The sequence below is a fragment of the Rutidosis leptorrhynchoides genome, chromosome 2, assembly GCF_046630445.1.
Source record: "Rutidosis leptorrhynchoides isolate AG116_Rl617_1_P2 chromosome 2, CSIRO_AGI_Rlap_v1, whole genome shotgun sequence".
Lineage (NCBI taxonomy): Eukaryota > Viridiplantae > Streptophyta > Magnoliopsida > Asterales > Asteraceae > Rutidosis > Rutidosis leptorrhynchoides.
The window spans coordinates 58564288-58590612 of record NC_092334.1 but is presented as its reverse complement, the minus strand read 5'-3'; the positions used below and the strand labels follow the sequence as shown (position 1 = coordinate 58590612).

The 26325-nt window shown below is 35.1% G+C and overlaps 2 protein-coding genes and 1 pseudogene across 2 annotated transcripts; 2 read left to right on the top strand and 1 right to left on the bottom strand.

Moving 5' to 3' along the window:
• Positions 1–669: 669 nt before the first annotated feature.
• LOC139890903 (aspartate--tRNA ligase, chloroplastic/mitochondrial-like) lies at positions 670–6245 on the top strand. The gene is made up of 15 exons (XM_071873828.1): positions 670–1059; positions 1457–1600; positions 1674–1783; positions 2295–2406; positions 2522–2593; positions 2797–2888; positions 2967–3087; positions 3197–3319; positions 3433–3628; positions 4028–4215; positions 4310–4381; positions 4491–4589; positions 4754–4834; positions 4936–4993; positions 5897–6245. Exons 1-15 carry the CDS (start codon positions 679–681, stop codon positions 6064–6066), a joined length of 2019 nt encoding a protein of 672 aa, XP_071729929.1. The 5' UTR covers positions 670–678; the 3' UTR covers positions 6067–6245.
• A 6806-nt stretch (positions 6246–13051) lies between these two features.
• LOC139890902 (uncharacterized) lies at positions 13052–14820 on the top strand. The gene is made up of 2 exons (XM_071873827.1): positions 13052–13723; positions 13840–14820. The coding sequence occupies exons 1-2, from the start codon at positions 13134–13136 to the stop codon at positions 14549–14551; spliced, it is 1302 nt and encodes a 433-aa protein (XP_071729928.1). The 5' UTR covers positions 13052–13133; the 3' UTR covers positions 14552–14820.
• Positions 14821–18432: 3612 nt separating this feature from the next.
• Positions 18433–25261, bottom strand: LOC139890901 (protein trichome birefringence-like 13; annotated as a pseudogene).
• Between the last annotated feature and the right edge of the window lie 1064 nt (positions 25262–26325).

Below are 26325 nucleotides of genomic sequence, written 5' to 3'. Positions count from 1 at the left end.
ACGAGGAGGGGGGTTTTTACCGGCCATGCCCTCGGATTGGTCCGGGTTTCCTTCAGGGCAGTAGCTGGAGGCGAGTTATGCAACTACAGGAGATGAACAAGTGGGTGGTTAAGTTCCTCTGGATGATCCCAAACTGATGTCCAAAAAAAGAAGAAGTAGGATTTCAATTAACTGAACTTCTCAGGTGCTGTTTGTTTTTTAAGATATTTTTGTCTGAAGATCTGCGGACCATGTCTGTAAAGAAGATGTGGTCTGAATGTATGTATGCTGAATAATGAAGAGTGTTTGTTTTTAGGTCTGCAACATAACTTAATTTTGTCTGCAGCACTTAGAAGCACATTTCTAAGTCTGCGAGGCTGCAGACATAATAAGACATAATTTTATCTTATGTCTTCAGAAAAACAAACTGTCTGTAATCAAAATTTCTGCAGACACGCAGACATAAGATATAATAAGGTCTGCAGACAGGAAAACAAACAATACCTTAATATGTTAACCCAGACTCGGTTAAATCAGATTCCAAAAAATCAGTAACAAAACTTTGGGCTACTATTGACTAACAGTCAATCTTAAGGGACCATTTAAACTTAGTTACTAATTTACAACCTATATAAGCTTCTTTCATCTTCCTGATAGATAAGTGGCTCTTTTTTCCATCCCTCTGCAAAAACCCGAGTCATGTCCGTTATTCTGCGGGTCTTACCCGACGTAGCAATCCGGACCAGGTACCTCTCAACCCAAACCCGGAATCTCTTTCGGTATAACCACGTATTCCTTAAACCCCTTTTAACAAAACCATTTTCTTTGGTTTCTGCTTCAACTATAGAACCTGTTGTCAGTAATCAGCCTACAACTGCTAAAGAACAACGACGAGAATCCGTTCCCGGATCCATTCATGAAACCACCAATCTTGAATGGGTAAATAGAAATGCGTTATGTGGTGAATTAGGTGAGAATGATGTGGGTAAACGGGTTAGACTTTGTGGGTGGGTTGCACTTCATAGGGGTCATGGTGGGCTCACTTTTATTAGCCTCAGAGATCATTCTGGAATTGTCCAGGTTTTGTTAATTTAAAAAATTTTCTTGAAATTAGTTTGTATGTAGTTATTTTGCTGTAAATTTGTTTATATATTGTTGGGCAAGTGATTTATATATGGAAGTTTTAATCTTTTTACTCATGTTTGCACAATTGGTCGAAACTTGATAGCTTTTGTAAGTCGAAAAAGTAAATAGTGGTCACAGTTTTATTTTGTAGTGTTTTTTGTTTCACATTTGTTAGTAGTAATATGGTTCCATATATGTTGCTGAAAATCAACTTAGTTGCAGTGACATCCAAAAAGATTGAAACTTGGTTCCATAAACAAGTCACTTGCTCTATATATCTATTGTGTGAAGGTACGTTGTGATACCAGCATTATCGTTAATTTGTTACACTCGTTGGATTGGTTAAAATCAGGTTACAACACTTCCTAATGAATACCCTGATGCTCATTCTATGGTGAATGACTTAAGACTTGAGTATGTGATTTCTATAGAAGGTGTTGTTCGACTACGCCCAAGTGATTCAATTAACAAAAACATGAAGACTGGTATGATAGAGGTAGGCTCTTTTGTGATTTAAGGTCTGAAAGATATACGAATATCTCTATAGTGTAATCTATCATCTGCCTCAGGTAACTGCAGAGCAAGTTCAAGTGTTGAATTCAGTTAGGGCTAAGTTGCCATTTTTGGTTACAAGTTCTGATGATGCTAAAGATTCTATCAAAGAGGAAATTCGCTTGAGGTAGAAAGCATAGATTTTTTTTTAATCACGTGAGTATTTTGTTTGGAAGTGGTAGAAAGCATGCTTATATTGCTAGTTCCGCATTACGTTCACATGCCATCTGTTGTTACTATCATTACTAAAGGTATCAAAATGGGTGGCTTGCGTAGGGAGTCAAAACGGGTAGTTTATTTTGGTAATGCCTGGGGTTGGTTGGGTTGACCGGAAACACTTGTGTCCAACGTTTTTAGTGTTTGAATATGATTATGAAAGTAATATCTTCTAAGTTGTATTAAAACTATTTAAGGAGGTTTTATGCGTTATAAATACGCCTGGGAAACTTTTTAAAGAGGTTTTAGGGTGTTATTTAATCGTCGGGAAACATAACTTGGATCATGCTATTCAAAAGTAAATGAGTCGAAACTGCCACCTATAAACATCAGTGTTATTCCTTTATGAAAAGTTTACCTCAAAGGTGGATTATAGTTTTTGGGATTATTTTTTGTTTAATGTGTTAAAATCAATATTGTAGATACCGTTGCCTTGATCTACGTCGACCGCAAATGAGTTCCAACATAATTCTACGACATCAAGTTGTGAAGCTCATTCGAAGGTATTTAGAAGACGTGCATGGTTTTGTGGAGGTACTTTCTTGAAACTTACGGTCTGAATTCTTTAAATTATGAAACATTTGGTTTCGATAATAAATGATCTCCCTTTCTTTGTTTTGATCTTGAATTTTTAACGGGTTTAAGCTAGATTGAGACGCCAATACTCTCGAGGTCGACTCCTGAAGGTGCTCGGGATTATTTGGTTCCATCAAGAGTTCAGGTACTGTATTTCTTTCAACGTTCGTATCCTCTTCTCATTGCTAGTTTTGCATATTAAGTGACCTAATCTAAAATCTGGTTATTTTATAATTTTATTTATATCTAAATGTGCACATTCATAACACCAACATGAATTTTAGGTCTGAATATAATCAGTATGTTATAGTAGTTGTACTGTAATTCACACTAGTTCACTACATGAAGCCAGGAACATTCTACGCTTTGCCCCAAAGTCCACAGCTATTCAAACAAATGCTTATGGTCTCTGGTTTTGACAAATATTATCAAGTAGCAAGGTTCACTTTCATATACTTCTTTTAATACTTATGTTTATTTTGTTGACAGTTCAACTAATTGAGGATTATTTGTTTCAGATGTTTTAGGGATGAAGATTTAAGAGCTGATAGACAACCTGAATTCACACAATTGGATATCGAATTGGCATTCACTCCGCTTGAGGACATGTTAAGCCTCAATGAAGATTTGATTAGAATGGTTAATAACACTTTATATGCAATGAATTTTACTAAAATTTAGGTTGGATTCTTCTTCGATTTTAAACGCTTTATATCAAAAATTGATTATTGTTATTATTATGATTCAGATTTTTCTAGAAATCAAAGGTATTGAGCTGCCAAATCCTTTCCCAAGGCTTACTTATGCCGAAGCAATGAGTCGTTATGGTTCAGACAGGCCAGATACCCGCTTTGATCTTGAACTCAAAGATGTAAATATTTGTGATCACAATGCAACTTTTTTTTTTTTTAATTTTGTTGTATTCGAATATCTTATATTAATGCAAGTATGCAACCACTTCTCTTGCTGATATTGCGTTTGCAGGTAACTGATATTTTCTCAGATTCGTCTTTCAAAGTTTTTGCCGATACCGTAAGTGGCGGTGGGATAATTAAAGTGTTATGCGTGCCTTCAGGCTCCAAATCTTTTTCCAACACGGCTTTAAAAAAAGGTGAAATAGTTAGTGAAGCAATCAAATCCGGGGCAAAGGGTTTGCCTTTTTTGAAGATCATGGAAGATGGTATAGTATTCAAATTAATATGATCTTTTTTTAACGAATATGAGTTTCGTAAAAGGCTAGCGCACAAGGGCTGATGAAAAGCCAGCAACTTGTTTAACAGATCAAATAAGGTCAAAATAGGTCCATTGATTGACCAGACATATCCGTTTTTTTAACTGATATAATTAGTTAATATGTAGGATATTATCATTTTCGGTGTATATAGCTGTTGGTTTATGTTCAGAAACATTATTTACCTGCATATTGAGTCACTTTTTTTATTGTTGTTTAATACTGTACATCGAAGGAATAATTTCATTATCGTATTAAAATATTATATACATTGAATATCTGATATCTTTGATATGAATTGGATTGATGTATATTTTGTTTTTCGTAGTTAACATATTCTCTTTGTAGGTCAACTCGAAGGGGTTCCTGCACTAACATCAAGTTTAAATCCCACAAAAAGAGAATTGCTATTGAAAAGATGTGAGGCAGGACCTGGTGATCTTATCTTGTTTGCAGTGGGTCCGAATGCATCGGTTAACAAAACCTTAGACCAGCTCAGAATGTATGTAGCCAACATGTTAGGCTTGGTTGACCATGTAAGTTCTGAATGTTATATGTTGACCCCTCCATTACACGTGTGTGTGTGTGTGTGTGTATTATGCTTAAATTTTATTTTTGTGTGATGTGTAGTCCAAACATTCTATCTTGTGGGTAACGGATTTTCCTATGTTTGAGTGGAATGATATCGAGCAGAGGCTTGAGGTTTGTACTATTATGCTTAACTAACATTTTTTTTCTTCATATAATTATAAACAGAAAAAAATATATATTTAGTTGAAAACTAATGAAACAAAAATACGTACCTTTGCAGGCCCTTCATCACCCATTTACTGCCCCGAACCCTGAAGACATGAATGATCTTGCTTCTGCTCGTGCTTTGGCTTATGACATGGTCTACAATGGTGTTGAGGTATGTTTCGTTGTTATAGTCATGATTAATAATTATTTGTTGTAGCAATTTATGTGTCTGAATCGCATAATGAATTTTTTACCTCTTATATCTGGATTTTTTTTTTTTTTTTTTTTTTTTTTTTTTTTTTTTTAATTTTAACTTGGTTTAATTTCTGTTTCTAGATTGGTGGAGGAAGTTTGAGAATTTATCGGCGTGATGTCCAACAAAAAGTTCTAGAGATCGTTGGCATTTCACCTGAGCAGGTGAAAATATACGACTAGTAATGGGTCGTTGGTTGAACCTCATATCATTTAACGGCTCCGATTGGATAGCTTCTAATTACTAGTTACTGTATTATTTGCAGGCAGAAGCAAAGTTTGGATATCTTCTAGAGGCTCTGGACATGGGTGCTCCACCACATGGTAAGAAATTGCTGTCACTCTGACTTATTAAGGTCGAATTGACTATTTTCAACACTAAGAATCGATCGGTAACCATTGTATTCTTCAATAAATATATCGATAATCATGGTTCCAAAAAATAGTTCAATGGCGCTGCCATGGTTGCAAACGACGCTTGCGGCGGTTAGGTGACTAGCCCGTCTCGTTTTGCCTAAAACCGTCCTATTAGGCGGTCAACGCTACAAGTCAAGTCAAAGTCGGGAAAAGTCGGTCTACGTAGGTTAAAAGTTAACTCTTTGTCTAGCCTTGTTCTGGTGATAACGAAAATCCTAAGCCCTTTTGAAAATTAGCTGGGAAAAACACTGACTTACATAAAAAAGTAGAAGGTTTTTCCCTTTACGAGCTACCCGGGAGGGCGATTAATCCGACCCCATACTCTGATGTACGCAGCCTAGCAGGAGTGAATGTTTCCAACCCTTCTCTAGCCACCGCAAAATATTTGTCCTAGACAGGATTCGAACCTAAGACCTCTTGCAAGGAACTCAGGGCCCAAACCACTGCGCTATCTTGTGATGGTTTATCGACTTACATAGTATCCCTTATATATTACTCCATAACTAATACACTATAATTATAATTATAATTATACAAAACATTATAAAAAGCCTATATATTATTTAAAAGTCAACGTTTGTCTCGACCCCGTTTAACCGATTCGACCTTTCAAGGTCCTCAGCCTCGCGTCTTTTGCAACCTTGTGCGCCGTATAATTATTTGTCAAATTCAAGTCTGATGTTTGTTGTGGTTGACCTTGAGCCAACATTGTAGCATCACATGTAGAAGTCGTTATTTATTTGGTACTCCGTATTATTTTTCTTTGTTTTTGGGAATTTTGAATTGAACAAAGTATAACGGTTTTTTCAGGAGGAATTGCATTTGGGTTGGATAGATTGGTGATGCTACTAAGCGGTAGCAGCTCAATAAGGGATGTGATAGCATTCCCTAAAACCACAACCGCACAATGTGCTCTTACTCGTTCGCCTTCAGAGGTTGATCCTCAACAACTTCAAGACCTCTCTTATCGGCTTCAATAGAAGTATGACGTTTCGATCTCTGTTTTGAAATCTCGAATCTCTTACAAACTTGTGTCATTTTAGACTTATTTCATTGTAATATAGTCACGGCGACACATTTTTCCTCATAGCTTAAAGTGAGATCCATTTACCTTAGTAATAGAAATGGGCTACTTTCGTGTTTATTTATGAAACGTAGTAAACTTGACTAGTTATTGATGATTTCGTATAAGCTCTATATGAAACAAAGTTAAGTTTTTTGGTAGAAATCTAGGTGATTTGGAATGTTTAAAGCAGATTGCATCGTGCAGAACTCCGTATTACTCGGCGAGTACTTGGTAAAATTTGGTCAAACTCTGTCAAAACTCGGAATTCATTGAAAAATCAGTCAAAACTCAGTCAAAATCGAATTTGGTCAACATCCGAGTACTCCCTAAGAAATCGTGACCCATACTCTTTGAGTAAAAATTTTCACAACCTTGCAGGTTGATAGCTACTTTAGTTTCGTTATGTTGCACCCATAAGTTTAGAAATATATTTGAAAATGTCCAGGGTCACTTTTGGACTTATATTAAATATGATGCAATATATACTAGGGAGCTTAATAGCTTAGTGCCCGAAATGGAAGAACAAGTTTTATTCTGTACATACACAAACTTACATTTGAGCTCTGTAATGACAACAACTTTACTGATAAATGGTCCACAAGTGCATTATTATAAATTTATAAGTGAAAAAAGGTGCATGTGTTGTAAAATTTACAAATGAGGCAAAGTTGGAACTTATTGTAGTACCAGAACTAAATTAATGACTTATTGTTGTGGGGGCATTTCTATACTAGAGCGAGCCCAAATTTTTTGCCATAATAAATAAGCCTCTATAAATAAGGCTGGCCTTCTTTAATTTTACATTATATGATTTTTGTTATTTAAATATTTATATTTATTTTACCCTTTTTAAGTTATTATTATGAATTTTTTTCCTTCTTATTAACATAAAGTCGTTCAAATAATTACTGTATTTTACTAGTTTTGTACTCTAGTAAGTCACAACAATTTAAAACCAAATGTTTTTAGAAAGAAGAACTGCATAAGTTAATGTTCTACGGAGTATTTTGATTTGATTAGCACTGAATGGACAATACACAAAATTTGATTTACTGTGAGCCATCAGACGTGGTGTACTAAGGCCTATTTATAGGAAAAACGTAAAAATGTTATTTTTAGAAAGATCTAACTTTGCAAAAATGCTTTATTAACACACATAATTAATACTGTACTGCTTTTTAGATTGGACCTTAGTACTAAAGGTATAATCAATTTCTTAGCAAATGGTTTATAATTGCGGAGTATATTCTTTTACAACTTTGATTTCATTCATGCAAGTTAAAAAACAGAGAAAATTACGTGATAGCTTATTTCAGACACTTTTTTCAAATCTAGACCGATTTATCGTCGGCCAAGGACAAAATTACGAATATCCGGCGGTAAGACCATCTAGACACGAAAAAAGTGTTTGACGCGGTTCATTAGGGTAATTATCTCATAAAAAAAGATAAATAAAAAAAGATATATAGTTCTCTGTATCATGAATTCTAGATTTCTAAAAAAGGTTTTAAATTTTGTTTGGTTTCTTTGGCCTAGTTAGATTGTGACTTGTACACATATTTCATCTGATTCGATCATTTTCTTAATAAATGTATTATTATAATTATTCTTTTATTACAATGTGCAAATTTACAACAATAACAACAAAACTCAATTCTACAAAAGTGTTATATTCCTTTCCAAAAACATGTGTATCGGCAGGGACATGTTAGCCCTGTGTTGACAATGTCAACTCATCCAGCCGCACCTCGTATGCCACCGGAGCCTGGCGAAACACCATCACCATTAAACCCCTACAGCATGTCAGGACCCGGAATCGAGCCTGCATGGTTATTCCTTTCCATCATTACATGCGTGGAGCCAAGGATCATTTGGGCCGGGTACCACTGGACCACAGGTCTGTTAGTTACAAAAGTGTTATATGGGGAGGTAAGATATAGATAATCTTTTCCCTATCGTAGGATAAATAGAAGTCATTTTTGAAAGATTTGATAATTGCTTGCCTTTCATTAATCCCAAGTATCGAATATATACAGGAGGTTGTTACCACAATTTTTGGTAATGAATAAACTAATGATCCCTATCTAAAATACAATTATACGGGATCAGGAATACAAAGTCAATGATCTCCCTAAATATAAGCAATGATATGTTGTACATATATAAAACATATAATACAGTTGTACATATATAAAACATATAATACGGTTAATACACCCCCGTAGTCTGGACAGTAGGTGGTCGAATGTTCAGACTAGCTCGGAAATCCTCAAAAAGAACTTGAGGTAAACCCTTGGTGAAAATGTCGGCAACTTGATAACGAGTAGGAACATGCAATACACGAACTTGTCCACGCGCCACCTTTTCTCTAACAAAATGAATATCCATTTCAATGTGTTTCGTACGTTGGTGTTGAACCGGATTTCCTGAAAGATATATCGCACTAACATTATCGCAGAAGACAATAGTTGCCTTGGGAATTGGACAACGAAGCTCGAGCAGGAGATTGCGTATCCAACAAGATTCAGAGACTACATTGGCAACCCCTCTATATTCAGCCTCGGCACTAGACCGAGATACGGTAGGTTAGCGTTTGGAATTGTATTGACTGTTCTCCATGTCGAGAACAATAGGAATAAGGTTTTTGATATTTGTAATGGTTAAGGCAGGATGGAATTTAGAATCAGATTTGGAGTCACCCATTATGCGTAGAAGAAGAAAAAAATTAGCAGAGAGAATGAAGGCTCTGATACCATGAAACATTTGATAATTGCTTGCCTTTCATTGATCCCAAGTATCGAATATATACAGGAGGTTGTTACCACAATTTTTGGTAACGAATAAACTAATGATCCCTATCCAAAATACAATTATACGGGATCAGGAATACAAAGTCAATGATCTCCTAAAAGTCAATGATCTCCTAAATATAAGCAATGATATGCTGTACATATATAAAACATATAATACGGTTGTACATATATAAAACATATAATACGATTAATAATTTTTCAACCCAGAGTGAAACACCCCAATAGTAGAAAAAGTCATCACTCTCAATGTTCTATCTAGATATAGAGATTGTTTCTGAATGAACATCCGACAAATAAGTAGGTTAAAAAAAAGTTTTAGACGCCATGAAAATAGTAGAAATGAGAGAAACGTAGAAATTTGTTAGTTAGATTTCAATTGTGCAATAGTCAATTACAAATACTTATCAAATACGTTTAACCAAGAGAAACAAACAAATTTGAAGTTTTGCATTGATAGAGTTTTGAAAAATAAAGTAGCTAGCACATAAAAAGGAAAAACGTTGCTACGATATGAGGCTAATCGTCACCGGTTGGGCAAATCGAGATGTTAATCAAGAACATGGTATTGCCTGGATCAAAATAGCTTAAACGGAAACCTTTTTTATCATAGCAACTAGCTAATATCAAAAGTTATTTTATCCATATTTGACAAACAAATACAAAAAGTTACGTATGTTTTACTAATTTGTCAAAAAGGATCGATCTAATTATGGTTGTGCGCATTTCTTTTGCTCTTTTTGTGTTTTCGTGCAGAATAGAAGTTTGGTGGTCGATATATAAAAAATTAAAGTTTTGCGGCTAAAGTTATACGGCAAAGGTTTATTCGTCAGTGGATGAAGTTTGAAAGTTCATGGGTTGTTAGTGTCATTTGTCTTAAGTTTGAAAGTTCATGGGTTGGTGGTCGGTTTCTTCCATGTTTTTTTCATTTTTATTGCAAAAGTTATTTATGTATTAATGTTAATACATACGGTTTATTGTTAAAAGCTCTAGACAAAAATAAAAATAAACTCACATATACGTTAAATATTTTTACTATGCATAAAAAAATAATAGTCCAATTTATTCATTTATTTATTTACATTGTATTTAACTGTTAAAAAATAAGGTATTTTAACTTTAATTGACACTTTTTATTTAATTTAATTAATATATTGAGAAAAATATTTACATATTTAAAATTTTAGATCCTTTTAAATTTTTGGACCCTAAGCGATTGCCTATCTTGCCTATACTCGAAGACACCAATGACCATCTTGTACCTAAATCCAAATTGGTTGTAGTGAACGACCAACATGTAAGAAATAGGGTACGAGGATTTATAATCTAGATTGGTTCTTAAATCGTGATTTTCTAATTAAGTATTCCGTCCCTCACAAGCTTCGGGTTAACACGAAATCCTAATTGAGATAAGAAAAGAACGATTTTGTTTCCATGAAAGAAGAAATTAAAACCAAGTAGAGAATCTGTATGTTTCTGTGTATGTGTTATGAATAATGAATGCAGGAAAAACCACCAAAAACTGAAACTATAATCAGTTTTGACAGTTATCATGAACAGACACAACTCTTCATTTTTGGCTGGGAAAACCGGTTGGACCCCACAAGGGGGAGCAGCCCCCTTGACCCCCGCAAATTAAGCGACAGTTACTAGTCAACTCTTACGAGTGTGTACTTCACACTCTCCGAACCTGTTATTACGTATAACTTGATAACTTTTGTATTCAAATAAATCTCAATTAACTAAAATGAATGTTGGATAACACTAAATCACCAATACAACATCGATTGATCTTTATATTCATCTCGGTGTTTTTAAATTGGAGAATAACAAACATACGAATCTATATCTTACTAGCCACTAGGGAGTATCAAACCATAAATTAAAATGTGGAACTTGCTTCAAAGAGTTAGGTTGTAGAAATGAAGGACACTTAGACTTATAAACCACGAACCATATTAACATTTAGCTGATAGTAACCATCCAGGCTTAGCTTGGATGGCCACCAGGGCTCCTTGTGAAGCAGAAGGTCACGAGTTCGAATCTTGCCATAGGCAGACAAACTTAATAGTGGCCCCTGACAAGAGGGTGTTTTTCCTGGCACAGGTGATACCTGGGTTGCCTGCTGCCCCAAGGTTTACGCGCTGCGCGGAGGCCAATGTGCCTATTCGTAGTAGTGGTTCCTCGGTTACCAAAAAAAAAAAAAAACAAAAACACCACTAGATAGTGTAATTTTTTTTGGACTTTGAACTAGTGACACCAGTGACTACGAAATATAGATCCGCCACTGGTTGTTTCGATAGGTTAGTTGTATATGTTTTAGTTTGTTTCTGGTTGCCCTCTCGCAACCTTAAAGACGTTGTATCATGTGTTTGGTTTTTATATAATTCGTTTGCTTTTAAAAAAAAAAAAACATTTTTTCCCATATGATTAATGAGTATAAAGTAAAATTATTATTTTCATTTAAATTGCATATATACGTACTCATGTTATGCCAAAATCAAGGGAGGTGATATATTCACTTGATTATTTGATAGATCCACTCATAATTATGCAGTAACAGTTGTACAGTACAAATATCTAATGCATTAAAAAGTGGATTTATTAAGGGGGTGTTTGCCTTAGCAATTTGAGGTAGATTTTTTGATTATCACGTTTAGAAATCGCAATTAATCTATTTATAGTGTTTGGGTGATAAATAGCAAAAGTTGATTTTATACGTTTTGTTGGCTTTTAAACGCGGAAATCAAAAAGTAAGGGAAGAGGTACTGCAGCCAAAACGTGATATCCTTGTATTATACCCTTGTAAAAAATCTAAGATCTTTTTATTCTCCTAGAGGCCGAACTCTATTACTGCAAACTTCAAATATTACTCTACAATTCAAGTGTATTGAATCTTGTGCATCAACCATAATATATGTTTATTATACTTCGTATACTCCAATATGCATTATACTTCGTATACTCCAATATGATTTCGCCAGCATATTTGCTTCTTCTTATTTTTATTTTTATTGTTTATATATATAGAATAATGAATGAATTCCTCAATTTTATTTGTGTACCGTTGATTAACATATGTTCCGTTGATTAACATATGTTCATAAGTCTTCTTATATTTATATTTGAGCTAACATGGTTGTTATATGTTAAACTAGATCATACGTTTTTAATTTTGATTGAAATTAATTTTGACTATCATATGATTTTCATGTATTATGTTTTATTATCTATTTATCTATATATTTTTTAAGAATGTACATTTTCGTACTTTTACATGATAAGTTATCAAGTGATATGATTTTTCCAAACACTCATAAACCGATTATTTGATTATTGCGATAACAAACAACATAATCAAATCCAAACACTATTAAACTAAATCACGTTTTGATAAAGCTGATTATTTGATTCTGATTATTTAAAACGCATAAGCAATTTTCAAAACGCAAATCCAAACACCCCCTAAAAACACATGTGGATTTATCATTACCCCAAAATCAATGACACGAACCAACGGAATCTTAACTCTGTCACAATTGTCAGTATGTCACATGTCAAGTATTCCAATAAAATTAAGTGGGATGATTCTAACACACCCTTTTTTGATCCTCACACACCTATTTTAAACTTTTACTCTTTTAATAATACTCCATTTCTTTAAATTGGTGTGTGAGGATCAAAAAAGGGTGTGTTAGAATCATCCCTAAAATTAAAGTCATTACTTACAGGATCCGTTTGAAGAAACTAATATAATTCAAGGACCATTAATGTAACAATTCTACTAATTTACACAAACAGCTACCTTAAAATCGCTGGCATCTTATTTTGCATACGTGCCCCCAGCTCATTCCCGCACGCACTTCCATTACACGTAACAAATAAACCCCATTAACCAGATTAACATACAACTTTTTCACCACAAAATACAAGTCGTCAAAGCACATTCAGTCTGTACTTTATATTTACATCTCTGGAAATATAAATCCAGCCTGTAACCTCTCTGTTCTTTAATCCATTCAATCTGTACTTTAACATTTAAAATAAATCTAAATATATATATGCACACACGCTTTACAATTCCCAAATTAGGTTTTAATAAATTCTCCAAATCAGGACTTCAAATTGCTCTAAATTAGGTTTCATTGCCCTAAATTCTTCAAGGGACGCAATGGATCCGTGTCCTTACGTACGCATATTCGTCGGAAGTTTAGGTTTAAAGTCCACCGGCGCCGGAAGTGGTCCGGCAATTGCCGGTTACTGTAAAATCAAGCTAAAGAACTATCCTACGCAAATTGCAGAAATCAATTCAGTTACTGATGGTGATGTAAATCAAGTGAACGATCAAGTTCAAGCGTGTTTTAATTTGAAGAAATCGGAGTTCGATAAAGTTGTTGATAAACCTAATAGCGTGTTGAAAATTGAGGTTTATTCGGGTGGAGTCAAGAGTAAACCTGTATGTGGATTCGGGTCGGGTAAGCTTTTGGGTGTTTTGACGGTGGGGTTGGATTCTGAGGTGAATGAGAAAGGGTCTGTGGTGGTACGAAACGGGTGGGTTGGTATTGGTGAACGTGGTTCGAAAAGTTCGATTGAGTTGCATTTGAGTATTCGGGTCGAACGTGACCCGAGATTTGTATTTGAGTTTGATGGTGAACCCGAGTGTAGCCCACAAGTATTTCAAGTCAATGGGAATGTTCGTCAAGCTGTCTTCACTTGCAAATTCAGTTTCAGACATAACAGAGAACATAATCTGAGATCTGAGTAAGTTCTGTCACCTTTTTTTTTTTTTTTTTAATCTTGATGCACTACGTGTTCGATGAAATGCCTGACTGAAATTAATCACTAGACCTTGCCTTATTTTTAATTGTTTTTTATAGGTCATCGTTAGCTGAAGTAAACGAATCAAAAAGCTGGTTAGGGTCGATACGAGGCGATAAAGAAAAACCGGTAAACGAGCGAAAAGGATGGTCGGTTACAATCCATGATTTATCCGGTTCGCCAGTTGCTATGGCGTCAATGGTGACGCCGTTTGTACCGTCAAACGGGAAGAACAGTGTCAGCGCATCGAACCCAGGTGGTTGGCTCATTTTGAGACCGGGCCATAGCACATGGAAGCCTTGGGGCCGTTTAGAGGCCTGGAGGGAGTCTAGAAATAAAGACTCGATCGGTTACCGGTTCGAGCTCTTACCCGACGCTGCGGTAAGTGGGATCGATCCGGTAATATTATCGAACTCGAGTATAAATTTGAAAACGGGTGGGAAGTTTACAATTGATATGAGTAGCAACGGGAGTTCACCGATGTCTACACCGAATGGTAGTTTTGGGTCTGGATCTGGGTCGGGTTCGGAGTTTGAATTCGGGTCATGGGCGCATTTGATGTATCAAGGTTTTGTGATGTCATCATCGGTGGGTGGTGGAGGGAAGTGTAGTAAACCGGAGGTTGAGGTTGAGGTTGGGGTTAATCACGTGACTTGCACGGAGGATGCAGCTGCTTTTGTGGCATTAGCGGCGGCAATGGATTTGAGTGTGGATGCTTGCCAACCGTTTTCTAGGAAACTCCGAAAGGAGTTGAGGCCTGACGGCGAATAGTTATTGATTTTTATTTTCATTTTTTTTATTTTTTTTGTTTGCCAATTTTTGAATATTCTAGAAGAAGAGAGTGTATAGTCGGATTCATATTTGTGTTTTTTTAGAGGTTATTGTTTGTACATACGGTATGTTTTTTGAGTAAACCAATTTTTAGATGGTTTGAAAATTGAATTCATGATTGATTATCTTGAAGTTGTTTAACGTATAGATTAGGTTGCTTTTGAATATTTTGAAAATTATAGTAATCACACTTTGGAAATAGGTTGTAAATTCAGTGTAACAATGATAAAGTAAAGAAATTGAACATATATGAAGTGATGATCATTCAACCTATTCTCATTTCCAATACAACTCGCAAGTCGTAACACCTTATGATTGAAAATATTGAGCTGATGGTTCAATGCTACATCACCACTTAATCAAAAATGACCAAACAAAATACAACGTTAGCATCAGATAACTCAGTAACTGAGCTTTTGTAGACTACACACTTATATTACTCCGTAATACGTATTGTTATACACCAAAAATGTCTTCAGACGGTAAGCAGCAATGACTTAAATGGACTAAAGACAACCTCTGTATTATTGATGTACGGAGTAATTGGTAAGAAGCACAAAGACGATTGAAAAAGAGGAAATAGATGTCATCGGTCTAAAACTCTATAAACCTTTTCTTGGGACAAATGAGGCGATAGTGTGTTGTTTAACTGTTTTGTAATAAATAAAAAGCATTTAACACGATTCACATCTAAAAAGCTTAAGTGGTTCAGCCAGTAAAACATATTTTGGATGAAATTAATAAATTAAAATTTTAAAATGCTACGAGTACTATACTCGATAACCATTACATGACATTGATAAATTTGATAGTGTCCTAACTATTAAAAAAAACAGGCATGCATTTCTAGATAAATAAAATAATTATGTATTTATTTAATGAGATGGAGGGCATATAAATGGAAGACAGAGCATAGCTTAGTTGGACTTATATTACGGAGTATTAGACAAAATGCATTATTATGATTTGTGGGGCTCATCCTATCACCATCAACCCTATTAAAGTGCTCATCAAACGGACAACTATTTTCTTTCAATTTCTAATTTCTAATTTATTTCAAATAAGGATAAATCGTAATCTTATCAAATGCATTTAACATCCGTGATGATATGTACACAACTCATTTTTACACATACACAACAAATATGCTTTAAAATATTGTACTGTACCAGACTGTAAAGCATATTTAATTGTGTATATGTAAAAATTAGTTGTATACATATCACTCTCCATTTAACATTGAAATCTACAAAATTTACAATTACACTTGGTTTCCATTGTTTTATTGTCAAAAATTATACTCGTAGCACTCTCATCTATATTAGTCTTTCAAATAATTAACAGTTGAATCTTTTTTATAAAAAAACCATTGTGCTAAAAATACACTGCTTTTGGTGAAACTACTTGTCTTTTAACATGTACAACTTTGTTGGACCTTTCCTACCTTCCGTTAGTGAAGGTAGGTGGCCACCGCCAACTTGCTTGCAAGGATAGGGTGCATCTCGCCAACTTGCTAATTAACCTCAACCTTGAAGGTCCCTTAACGCAAGTGAGATAGGAACCACGGTTTTTCTATTTGTAATTTGTACTTTAAATATTGTGCATATTATATTTTATTGATATATTTGTGGGTATCATTTGTTGAACGATAGAGCGTATTAGTGAAACATTAGTGAATTTTTTTTTTTTTTTTTTTTGAAGAGTTGATGCTGATGTAAAAGAGAGGAGTTCAGTTAAGTAGTACGGAGTGTTAAGATAGAGAGTGGTCTTAACATGTCTCTATATATTCGCTAAATCGTGAATAATTCATTTTTTTAAAAATTACCAAAAAGATTATTTTATAAGAATTGCCGGCAAATAATTATATTAATTCTTAGTTAGGATTAATGTCAATGACAACAGAATATACCGTAGTTTATTGGCTACTATCCAGTATTACACCTAGCTTTGTACACGGTACCAACATTCCTCAACCCGTATGTGAATTGAATTAAAGGTTTTTTTTTTTCTTTTTTTTAATTATATTTTTATTTGGTTATCAGTTTACAATTATCATACTCCGTATGTAACTTTATATTATATAATAACAAATTATCAGTTTATAATCTCTTAGATTGAAATGAAGTCTATACTGCGTGGGTATTATTGTAACACATGTCTTGGGTTAAAAGAGACCAAAGATTGCTTATCTAAGAGATCAGTGACTTGGTCTAAAAAAGATTGAGCTACATTAATTTATTGGGCTAAACAAAAGTGAACTAACTAAGAGATCCGTGGGTTAGGCTGATTAGCTAACATGTATATGTATGCAGAGGATGTATTTAACAGAGCAAAAATGATGGGACGAATGTGGTAACATGCACGTAGCATGCACTTATGAAACTAGCAAGATATGTGAAAATCCTCAAAGCATGATTAAGATTGCCACTTTTTGGATAATGTTTTCCGTGTTGAGATTATTTGGGGAGGACGAGTATGTCATCATGTGACCATTTACGACTTTACGACCATTTTCACTAGCTACCCAAAACTATATTGCTAGTGACGTATGAAGCTGACTGCCTATGATGGTTTAGTTATGACTGTTTCTTGTTATGTCTAACAATCAATAAGAAGCATTAAAGTGAACAACCCTCATACGGAGTACATTTTAGTAATTTGACCTTTGTAATAGTTTTTTGGTTTTGAATTGTTTGACCTTTGTAATAGTGGTACAGCTTACAAGTCATCTAACCTAGTTTATCACATACATTACATGCTAGTAATGTACATTTAAGACACTTCATAAGTGGTTATTGAACTTTCAAAAGTGAATTATAATGTTAATTTTTAGCAGCAAGCTCTAATGTATCTAACATATTGTGATTAGATTGTGATTTTCAAAGAGTTACAAAATGTCTGAACATTACTAATGGATATAACAAGTTTGATGCTAACAAAATTCATTTTTGAGAACACTACAAAAGAGGAAAGGAATGAATTGCAACTGGTGAAAAAGGAAGCCTAAGAAGGTGATCAAGTCATCCTTATAGAAAACCTAAACAAGAGATAAACTTGATGTTATCCCTTTCCATACAAGCTTTCTTATTCTATTAAATGTCAATAAAACCCATTTTGACTAAAGAAAGGCTTATAAACGGGTATAATAAGATTTTTCCTGTTCAGACTATCCGGGCTGATTGATTGTACTCAGTCTAGTTGGGTTATACCGTAACCAGTTTTGACATGTCACTCGCCACCCCCAAGATGTGATTCTAGTGAGGTTTAATTAAGTTTTAGAAGGATATTAAAACGTCAACTACTAGTTCATGTTTCTAAAAAGGCTTATAAAATTATTCTGAATTGCCACTTTAAAATAAGAAAATTTCTAATGACAGCCCTAAGGGCTGTCTTTAAGTCATTCAGATATGCATTAAACAATTGTACACTCAATATAACTACCCACTTCCTGCAGAAAACTACCTCCATGTGCTACTTATTTATGCATATAATTATTTCTTAATGACAACCCTTAGGGTTATCATTAGAAAAGTTCTTAAAATAAAGTACAAAAGTTGTAATACCAATCATCATAACAACATGAGTGGTTTGTATTTAAAACAAAAATCTACACAACTTCATGGCCGTTAAAGCTGTTAGTGTATGCATCTAAAGTTCCCTTAAATGACCAAAACATGACTTCTTATGACAAATACCCTCAGTACAAAGTAAATTAAATTAACATATAAGTCTTGGAGTAATGTAATATATAAACCCTTTGCTTTCATGTAAAGATATTCTTGTACATATATTATATATTTAAGTATTAGTATCTTCACAAGGCATGCAACACTGTATATATGGTTACATGCAACAATCATAATCTTTTGTAGCACAAGTTGAACATATACAAGCCATGAATAGCTTTTACAAATGCTTTCTCCTGTATGGGATTTTTCTCATAGAAACTTCGGTCGCTTCGTTAGTTTCAACCGGAGATTTCAATAAAGACTTCTTTGTAACATGGTCCCCTAGCCACGTCAACACTTCAGCTGATGGTCGATCAAGAAGCTTGAAGCTCGACCAAGAATCAGGTAACAAAGCACCTTTTCTGAACGTTGAGTAATATGTATATCTAACTCAAAGAATGTTTGCAGGTTCGGCGTTTGCTTCTAATGACATGTTTTTGTTTGGTCAAATTGACATGGCAATAAAGTTGGTCCCGGGTCACTCGGCTGGCACAGTCCTGGCATTTTATGTAAGCCAAAAGAGGTTCATTAGTCCCTAGAGGTGGCAATCTCGACCTGTTTACTTATGAGCATATTAGATCATGTTATGTTATTGGGTAAACCGAAATAATGTATTCAAAAAACGGATTGCAAGCAACACATTTGAACCTGTTATACGTCCAATTATGTATTATATTCATCAGACATACAAAAACTTAATAATAGATCGGACAAAAGGTGTTATGGGTCAATCAAACCGAACTGATTAGACCAATCCGAACCTGTTATACTTTAAATTCGCTATTCGGCCACCTCTAATTATCTAAATGGATCTAGTGCTTATGTGAAGTGTATATATTCACCATGCAGCTTACATCTGAAGAGCCTAATCGAGATGAAATAGACTTCGAATTCCTGGGAAATGTTTCTGACGAGCCATACACTCTTCAAACAAACATTTTCGCTGACGGCCATGACAACAGAGAAGAGAGGATCAACCTGTGGTTTGACCCCACAAAGGATTTTCATACTTACTCAATTTTATGGAATCTTTACCAAATTGTGTAAGCATTTTTTTGTAACAAATTAAAATTCCTTCTCATAAAAGTGAAAAATTTCATGTGATTCAGATACTTAAATTTCGAGTCAACCCAAACCAAAACACACCAAAATGGAAAAAAGTAGTTTTTTTGACACAATCATATTTTGCACGTACATTGATTATGTAGCTAAAATGAAGGATTTATGAGCAGGTTTATGGTGGATTTTATTCCAGTAAGAACATATAGGAATCATGCAGACAAGGGAGTAGCATATCCTAGATGGCAGCCAATGAGCATCAAGATGAGTCTATGGGACGGTAGCAGCTGGGTGACACGTGGAGGAAAAGACAAAGTTGACTGGTCAAAAGGCCCTTTCATTGCTTCGTTCGCAAATTACACTATTGACGCGTGTATATGGAAGGGAAATGCAACGTATTGCAGCGCAGATAGCTCGAGCAACTGGTGGAACAAAGAGGAATTCAATTCTTTAACTTGGAAGCAGAGGAGATTGTTCAAATGGGTCAGGAGATATCACCTTAATTACGATTATTGCCAGGATAACAACAGATTTGATAACAATCTCCCAAAAGAATGTTATCTTTCAAAGTATTGATTCCATCAACGAATCTATATCTTTATAGTTTATTATGTTCCTTGTGAAGTTATCATGTTAGACTATTTCTAGTAATAATGTCTCAGCAACAACTGCTATAACTGTGCATGTAATAGGGAATTGACCATTGAATTCAAGGATAAGATTATTAAGATGTTGTTCTAGTATACCTTATTTGCAATCCTAAGACCTAGATGATGCTTCTCTACCCTTTTTCTATATTGTTAGTCCAATATTTGCTTTTCACAAGGCTCAATTATGGATGTATGGTCACATCCGCATGTGCATTGCGTTTTGCACCATAAAGTTGTAGCTCCTAAGAGGACTTATTATTCTTGTATGCAAATTTTTCTTATCTCATTCCTTTATGGTCACAAACCAACACAAGATAGCCAAGTGGTTGGGGCCTGAGTTCCTTGCAAGAGGTCTCAAGTTCGATTCTTGTCTAGGATGAATATTTAGTGGTGGCCAGGGAAGAGTTGAAAACAGCCAAGGAGTGATCATACTGAACTGCGTACATCAGAATAGGGAAAACCTTCTACCTTTTATTCCTTTATGGCCACAGGAAGATGGTAGTATTAGTTTATCTTAAAAGTTTGGAATCTAATTACAAACTGTAGATCATGTTCTAATACAAACTTTCTGCTTTGTTAGTTTTCTAAATCTAACAAATACCATTATATTACCTTGATCTAATTATTTTCTAATCTTTTACTTTAAATGGAGACTTTCCTGCCATCAACACAATAACACATAACCAATGATGGTAAGAAAATTTGACTTACAGTCCCATTGTTGGTTATGCGTTGCTGTTAATAGTAGGAAAGTCGAAAATGCAGGTTGTATGACATTTACTTTGTCAATTTTTCAAAAATAGATAATAAAAGTTTGATGGGTCATTCACCGTCTAAATCTCCAACCAAAAAGGACTTAAGAGGTTGTATGCAGTATAAATAAACCTAAGGCGATTTACAGAAGAATCAACCCATTTGACCAATTCCCCGTCCCCTTTTAACTAATATTTTTGATTTTGATTTTGATCTGAGCCATTCTTTAGATGTAACACAAATGAATCATGCACATATAAATAAGCAGAAATGGCCACTTATTCACATAACTAAATCAACTATGATTTTTAAATACTGTTAAAAATGGTATACATTAAATATTAAATATAATTATAATAGAAGATACAAGATGAATATAAAATTCAATAACAAAAACAGCCTGGGAATCTAACTTATCCTATTAAATAATATACAACAGGTTAGCATATATTCAGGAACAATATTTTAGTTTTATACGAAAGCCATCAACTACATTGGTACTACTCAGTTTCGTACCTTGATGCTATTTAGATGCGCGATGAATAAATCATTCCAAGTATCTGTAATCCCAGGTAAACACCAGTGCATGCAGTCATCATGTTTCTTTCCACCAGCAGCAGAAGGATGAGCGTCTGCTCTAAACTCACTCATACGTGTTATACCCAGTAACCGAAAAGAAGTACCCTTAACGGCTTCATATATGTGCTCATTCACAAGACGTGTTTCCACATTTGTTCCATTGTTTTGCACAGAAAAGAACTGTTCAACCTGATTGAGATGCGTGACAAAAATGTTTGAACTTTGCAGTTGCACATTTTCAGGCTAAAGAGACGAGTGATATAAAGTACAAATGTTGAGCTACATTAGTAAATAATACAGTAAAACTTACCTCCGCTAATGATAATGGCTGCATGCGTGAGCAGGAACCACCTACATCCCAGTCACCACCTTCAAAATGCCGAGGAGATTGAGTGCGAAAAAATAGAACTGTTCCTGGTCTTGCCTTCTCTTCTACATATGATATCTAAATGTGAACATAACATGATGAATAACAATATTTGAGTGCGACTAGGGCATATAAACTTTCATCTTAATTAAAAATATATGCAATTGCTCTTCAAAAAAAGTTCAAGATACAGTACTCCGTATCATCAATGATACAATCAGTGTTGTAAAAGTTGGCGGACTAATCCCCGACTAGCCGGATATGGGGACTAGTCCGATCCGACTAGGCCCAAGCCGGTCAAAGTCACCGGTCAACGGGTAAGTTTGGTCAAATTCAGATTTATTTGGTCAAAGTAAATTGATCAAAACAGGTCAAAATAGTCAAAAACGTCATAGTCAAAGTTGGTCAACGGCCAACTAGTCCCCGACTATTCCTCTTCTAGGCCGACTAGTTCCAACACGGTCCCAGTCAACTAGTTCCCGAGGAGCAACTTTACAACCATAGATACAATGTGTCATCATTATTTTTATCCTGTCCAATGCTTACGATGCTAGACGTCTCAAATATTTAGATTATATTTAGATGAATCTCCCAAGGCCAACTACTTGGAGAAAGTATGATCCACCAACATTTTTACCGAGATTAACATCTTCTAGTAGCACGTGGCTTATCATCCGTTTTTCATTAGATTCAATCACCTACTTTCATACAACCATAACCTACCAATATTACAAGACCCTTTGGGCATGTATTGTCATAACAACAAACAAAGCTTGTCATCAGCTCCTATACAAAAAATCGTGGCATGCTAAACTAGGCCACATGAGCCTGTTTTAAGTAAATATACGGAGTAATGCATTTTCAGACCTTCAGCAGAGAACCAAACATACTTACCATGCGTTTTAAGACAAGGTCAAGCCCAACATCAGTAGATAAAGTTGGCACCATTGGCTGACTGTTCTCATGGAAAAGCATAGGGGATTTTACAGGATCAAACTTGGAAGGAGCCCACCACCTGATAAATACATACACATATAAGCACTAAACTATTTTACCAAAATATGGCAGTTGGAATTACATTCGCCGAACCAAGAGATTAGTGTGTGAGTAATGATATTTGTAGGAGAAATGAAATATGACCAGTGACCGGTGTTGAATATGAGAATATCATGAAAGCTCGGAGCTTCAGCCCATGTTCCTTCAGGTATATCTACATCAACTCTATAACCCTCCTTAAACCCACAAGATTCCAGCTCACCACCCTTAGCATTAGCTGACCACCTACATCGTATTAAGATTGACGCAGAGTCATGCCATTTAGTCAGTAGGACTAGCTACACAAAATTACAATAAAAAAAACTTCTTTGCATTAAAAATAAGCACAAGTTATCACGATCAACTTATCACAATAGATGCGAATCGATCTTTTCTGACTTATAACTCACATAACCTGTCTCACTAGATTTCAAATGTTTAAGATACAACATCATATTCTCATGTATTGGCATTATATGAACTTATAATGGCCACTAAAGGACGTATTAAACTTTCATATAAGGAATGTCTGCACTACATATATGCATAGTAAACTATATATATCTGCAAAAGACATGACAGAACTATTCTGCAACAGCCACAACCTCTATAATACGAACAACCAATCACTGTAACTAATATTAGCAAGTAAATTTCTTATACAAAAATATTGCAACAAAATCTGCAAACGACAGTACATATAGCACGAAATAGTTTAAACTTCAATCATTAGACATACTCTGCACCTCCTATAAAATATGTTACAATTAGTTACAATAAATGGAGGATGCAGCCAAGTCAATGTATAAAACACGGAGGAATCTAAAAACAATGCAAGCCCATTCTTTCTAAAATGCCAACTAAAAGCATTGGAGATATATCTAATGACACACCCAATGCGTCACACTAAAACAGCTTACCTACCATAACGTGCCAACAGATTTGTTCAGTGATAGGCTATAGTAAGGTTGTACTTGAGAAATGTAAAGCCACGATCAGCTCCAGCAGGACGCCACTTCTTTACTTCACCAGCAACATGTCTCAGAGAACAGAAAAGAGAGACAAACATGTTCCTATTCAAAGAGTCGCCCACAAATCCTGCACTGTCATAACCTCATAAAGTCAAGAAAATAGCATTTTAATAGAAGCCATAAGACTCATAATAGTCAATAACAAACATGAAAAGTAACATATGGCAAACATCATGAACCCTCATTTCCATTAACGCGCCTCCCAGAGAACCCACCCATGCACATTAATACATCATATTGGGAAAGCAACCTAACCTATATGCCTGGGACCCTATATTGCAAAAGGTTCAGTAAGCACTATCACACACTCTGGACACTGTACCTCTCATCGGCCTCCAAAGGTTCTGCTCTATCCTTACATAATTACATCCTACAATAATCTTTGTAGCAAACCGCCAGACCCTAATTATCATCAGATCATACAATTCTACCATTCGTAATAGTACATATATTGTAATGTCTACAAATGAAACTCATATATGAACATCATCGACCGTTATCACTTCCTTTTACTCGTGACTCGTTAATTGATAATTTAATGTAGCACCCTATCAACATAGATATAATCATATAAAAGAGCACTCTAATATTGTTTTCCCTCAAAAAATATATCACACTCTCCCATTTTTCCTAATATGACAACATTAACTTAACTGTATATATACACCTTTCTTATAAGAAATGTTAGAATTATACCTGAAGAATTCAATGACTACTCATAGCATTTAAACCTACTGAAATAGGAAGATAACTAATCATGAAGTAAATAAACTCGTAGCAGTTTATCTGATCTTTTAGTTAGATAGTACTACAGCTAATAAGCGGCAATATCACCTAATTAACCTACTGAGTCTATTCAAATTCAAATGCATCAATAGAACTGATAATTTCAGGTACTGATATGACTATATTACTATCATTATATGCATAACGAGAAACCGATACTATAAATATAATCTTACCGATACTAATATCTCTATGCGATTCGAGAAACCGAATCGGATCAAACGACGGAAGTGCACAGTGATTAGGTTGCCAACGCCACTTCACAATCTCCGCCGCACCGGATCGATTACCAGAAATACAATTCCATCCTTTATATATCTCTTTACACGTTTCATCATACCGTTGAGATCTGACTGTCGGATCGTAAAACCACTTGCCGTCTGTGTAATCACATGATGAAGATGATATAGCTCCGTTATCGTCGCTATATACAGGTACGTATTGTGGTTGTAGAATGATGATCGGTGGCGTGGAGGAAGTGAGGTAATGAGAGGATAGGAGAAAGAGAGAGGTGATGGTAAAGATGGAGATGAAGATGTAGAAATAGGTAGTTGAGGACGAAGAATAAGGTTTTTTAAAGTGAGGTTGGAGGCTGTTTGATGCCATTTGTGGTTATGATTGACGGTGTTCTCCGCCGTGACTATGGGCGGACGGTGGTGTGTTTTTTTAATTCTCAGTGGTCGTTTTTCACATAAATTTACTGATCGGTCCTTGAAAACTGGGATGTTCCCTAAATTATGGAATGGGAGGTGATACTCACACACCAAATTCATACACACTTTTACTATAAAATTTACAATTATATCTTTAAATTTACCAAATTCATACACACTTTTACTATAAAATTTACAATTATATCTTTAAATTTATCTTGGAACTTGAACTTCTATTATTGTAAGTAAGGACATAATAGTCAATTAAATGTGTATGGATCAATATTGAGTGTGTGAGTATAATTTCTAATTATGAAAATTTATTTAACTACTTTGACAGTTAACATAAACAAATTAGTTAATCAAGTAATCACCTCTTTCTTTTGCGTTAACCCAAGATTTCAAAACCTTCACCCGCCCAAATTTCACGGCTTTCATCTCGCATGTGGTCAGGGTATCTCTTACCTTCTTCACTTTTATTCTTTTTCATTGGTCTCTTGCTTCCTACGTCACTAGCCTTTTCCGTTTTGGGTTTTCGATGATCCGCAATCTCCTCTTGAGCCATCACAGGTGGCTAGTACCGTGTTAGTCCACATGTATTCTGTGTCGGCTTGGAGGTTTTGATGTTGGGTGGTCCGCAAACTCGAGAGGCTACTGGACGTTAGGAGGCTCTTTCTTTAATCGACGATGTTTAGATCGTCGGAGGTAGCCGGAGTGTTGGACAGCTTCTACGTTGTTTGTTGGTGGTTTCAAGGCCCTAGTGTGGTGTTTTTTTTCATAGGTAGAGGTGGACTCTGGAAATCGGAGTTTCAAAATGTTCGCTGGAATACTAGTAGTTGTCGGAGTATGTAACCGAAGTTGTTTGCCGGTAACTGGTTGTTTGTGTAGTTTGAACTCTTCTAAATTCTGTTTGGGTTACATCTTAGTTTGCTCCCGGGAATCTGTTTGTTGGTGTAGGTTTGGATTCTTCGGACTCTCAGTTCATCTCTCGATCGTTTTGCCGATTTAAACTTTCTTTTTGAGATTCTGTATCCACTTTGTGTTGGATAACACATCTTCGTCGTCGTTCGGCC

Coding starts and splice junctions, on each gene's coding strand:
- LOC139890903 (XM_071873828.1), top strand. CDS start 679: ATGTCCGTTATTCTGCGGGTCTTACCCGACGTAGCAATCCGGACCAGG. Junction 2,407..2,521: donor ACGTGCATGGTTTTGTGGAG/GTACTTTCTTGA, acceptor GGTTTAAGCTAG/ATTGAGACGCCAATACTCTC. Junction 4,994..5,896: donor CATGGGTGCTCCACCACATG/GTAAGAAATTGC, acceptor CGGTTTTTTCAG/GAGGAATTGCATTTGGGTTG.
- LOC139890902 (XM_071873827.1), top strand. CDS start 13,134: ATGGATCCGTGTCCTTACGTACGCATATTCGTCGGAAGTTTAGGTTTA. Junction 13,724..13,839: donor GAACATAATCTGAGATCTGA/GTAAGTTCTGTC, acceptor TGTTTTTTATAG/GTCATCGTTAGCTGAAGTAA.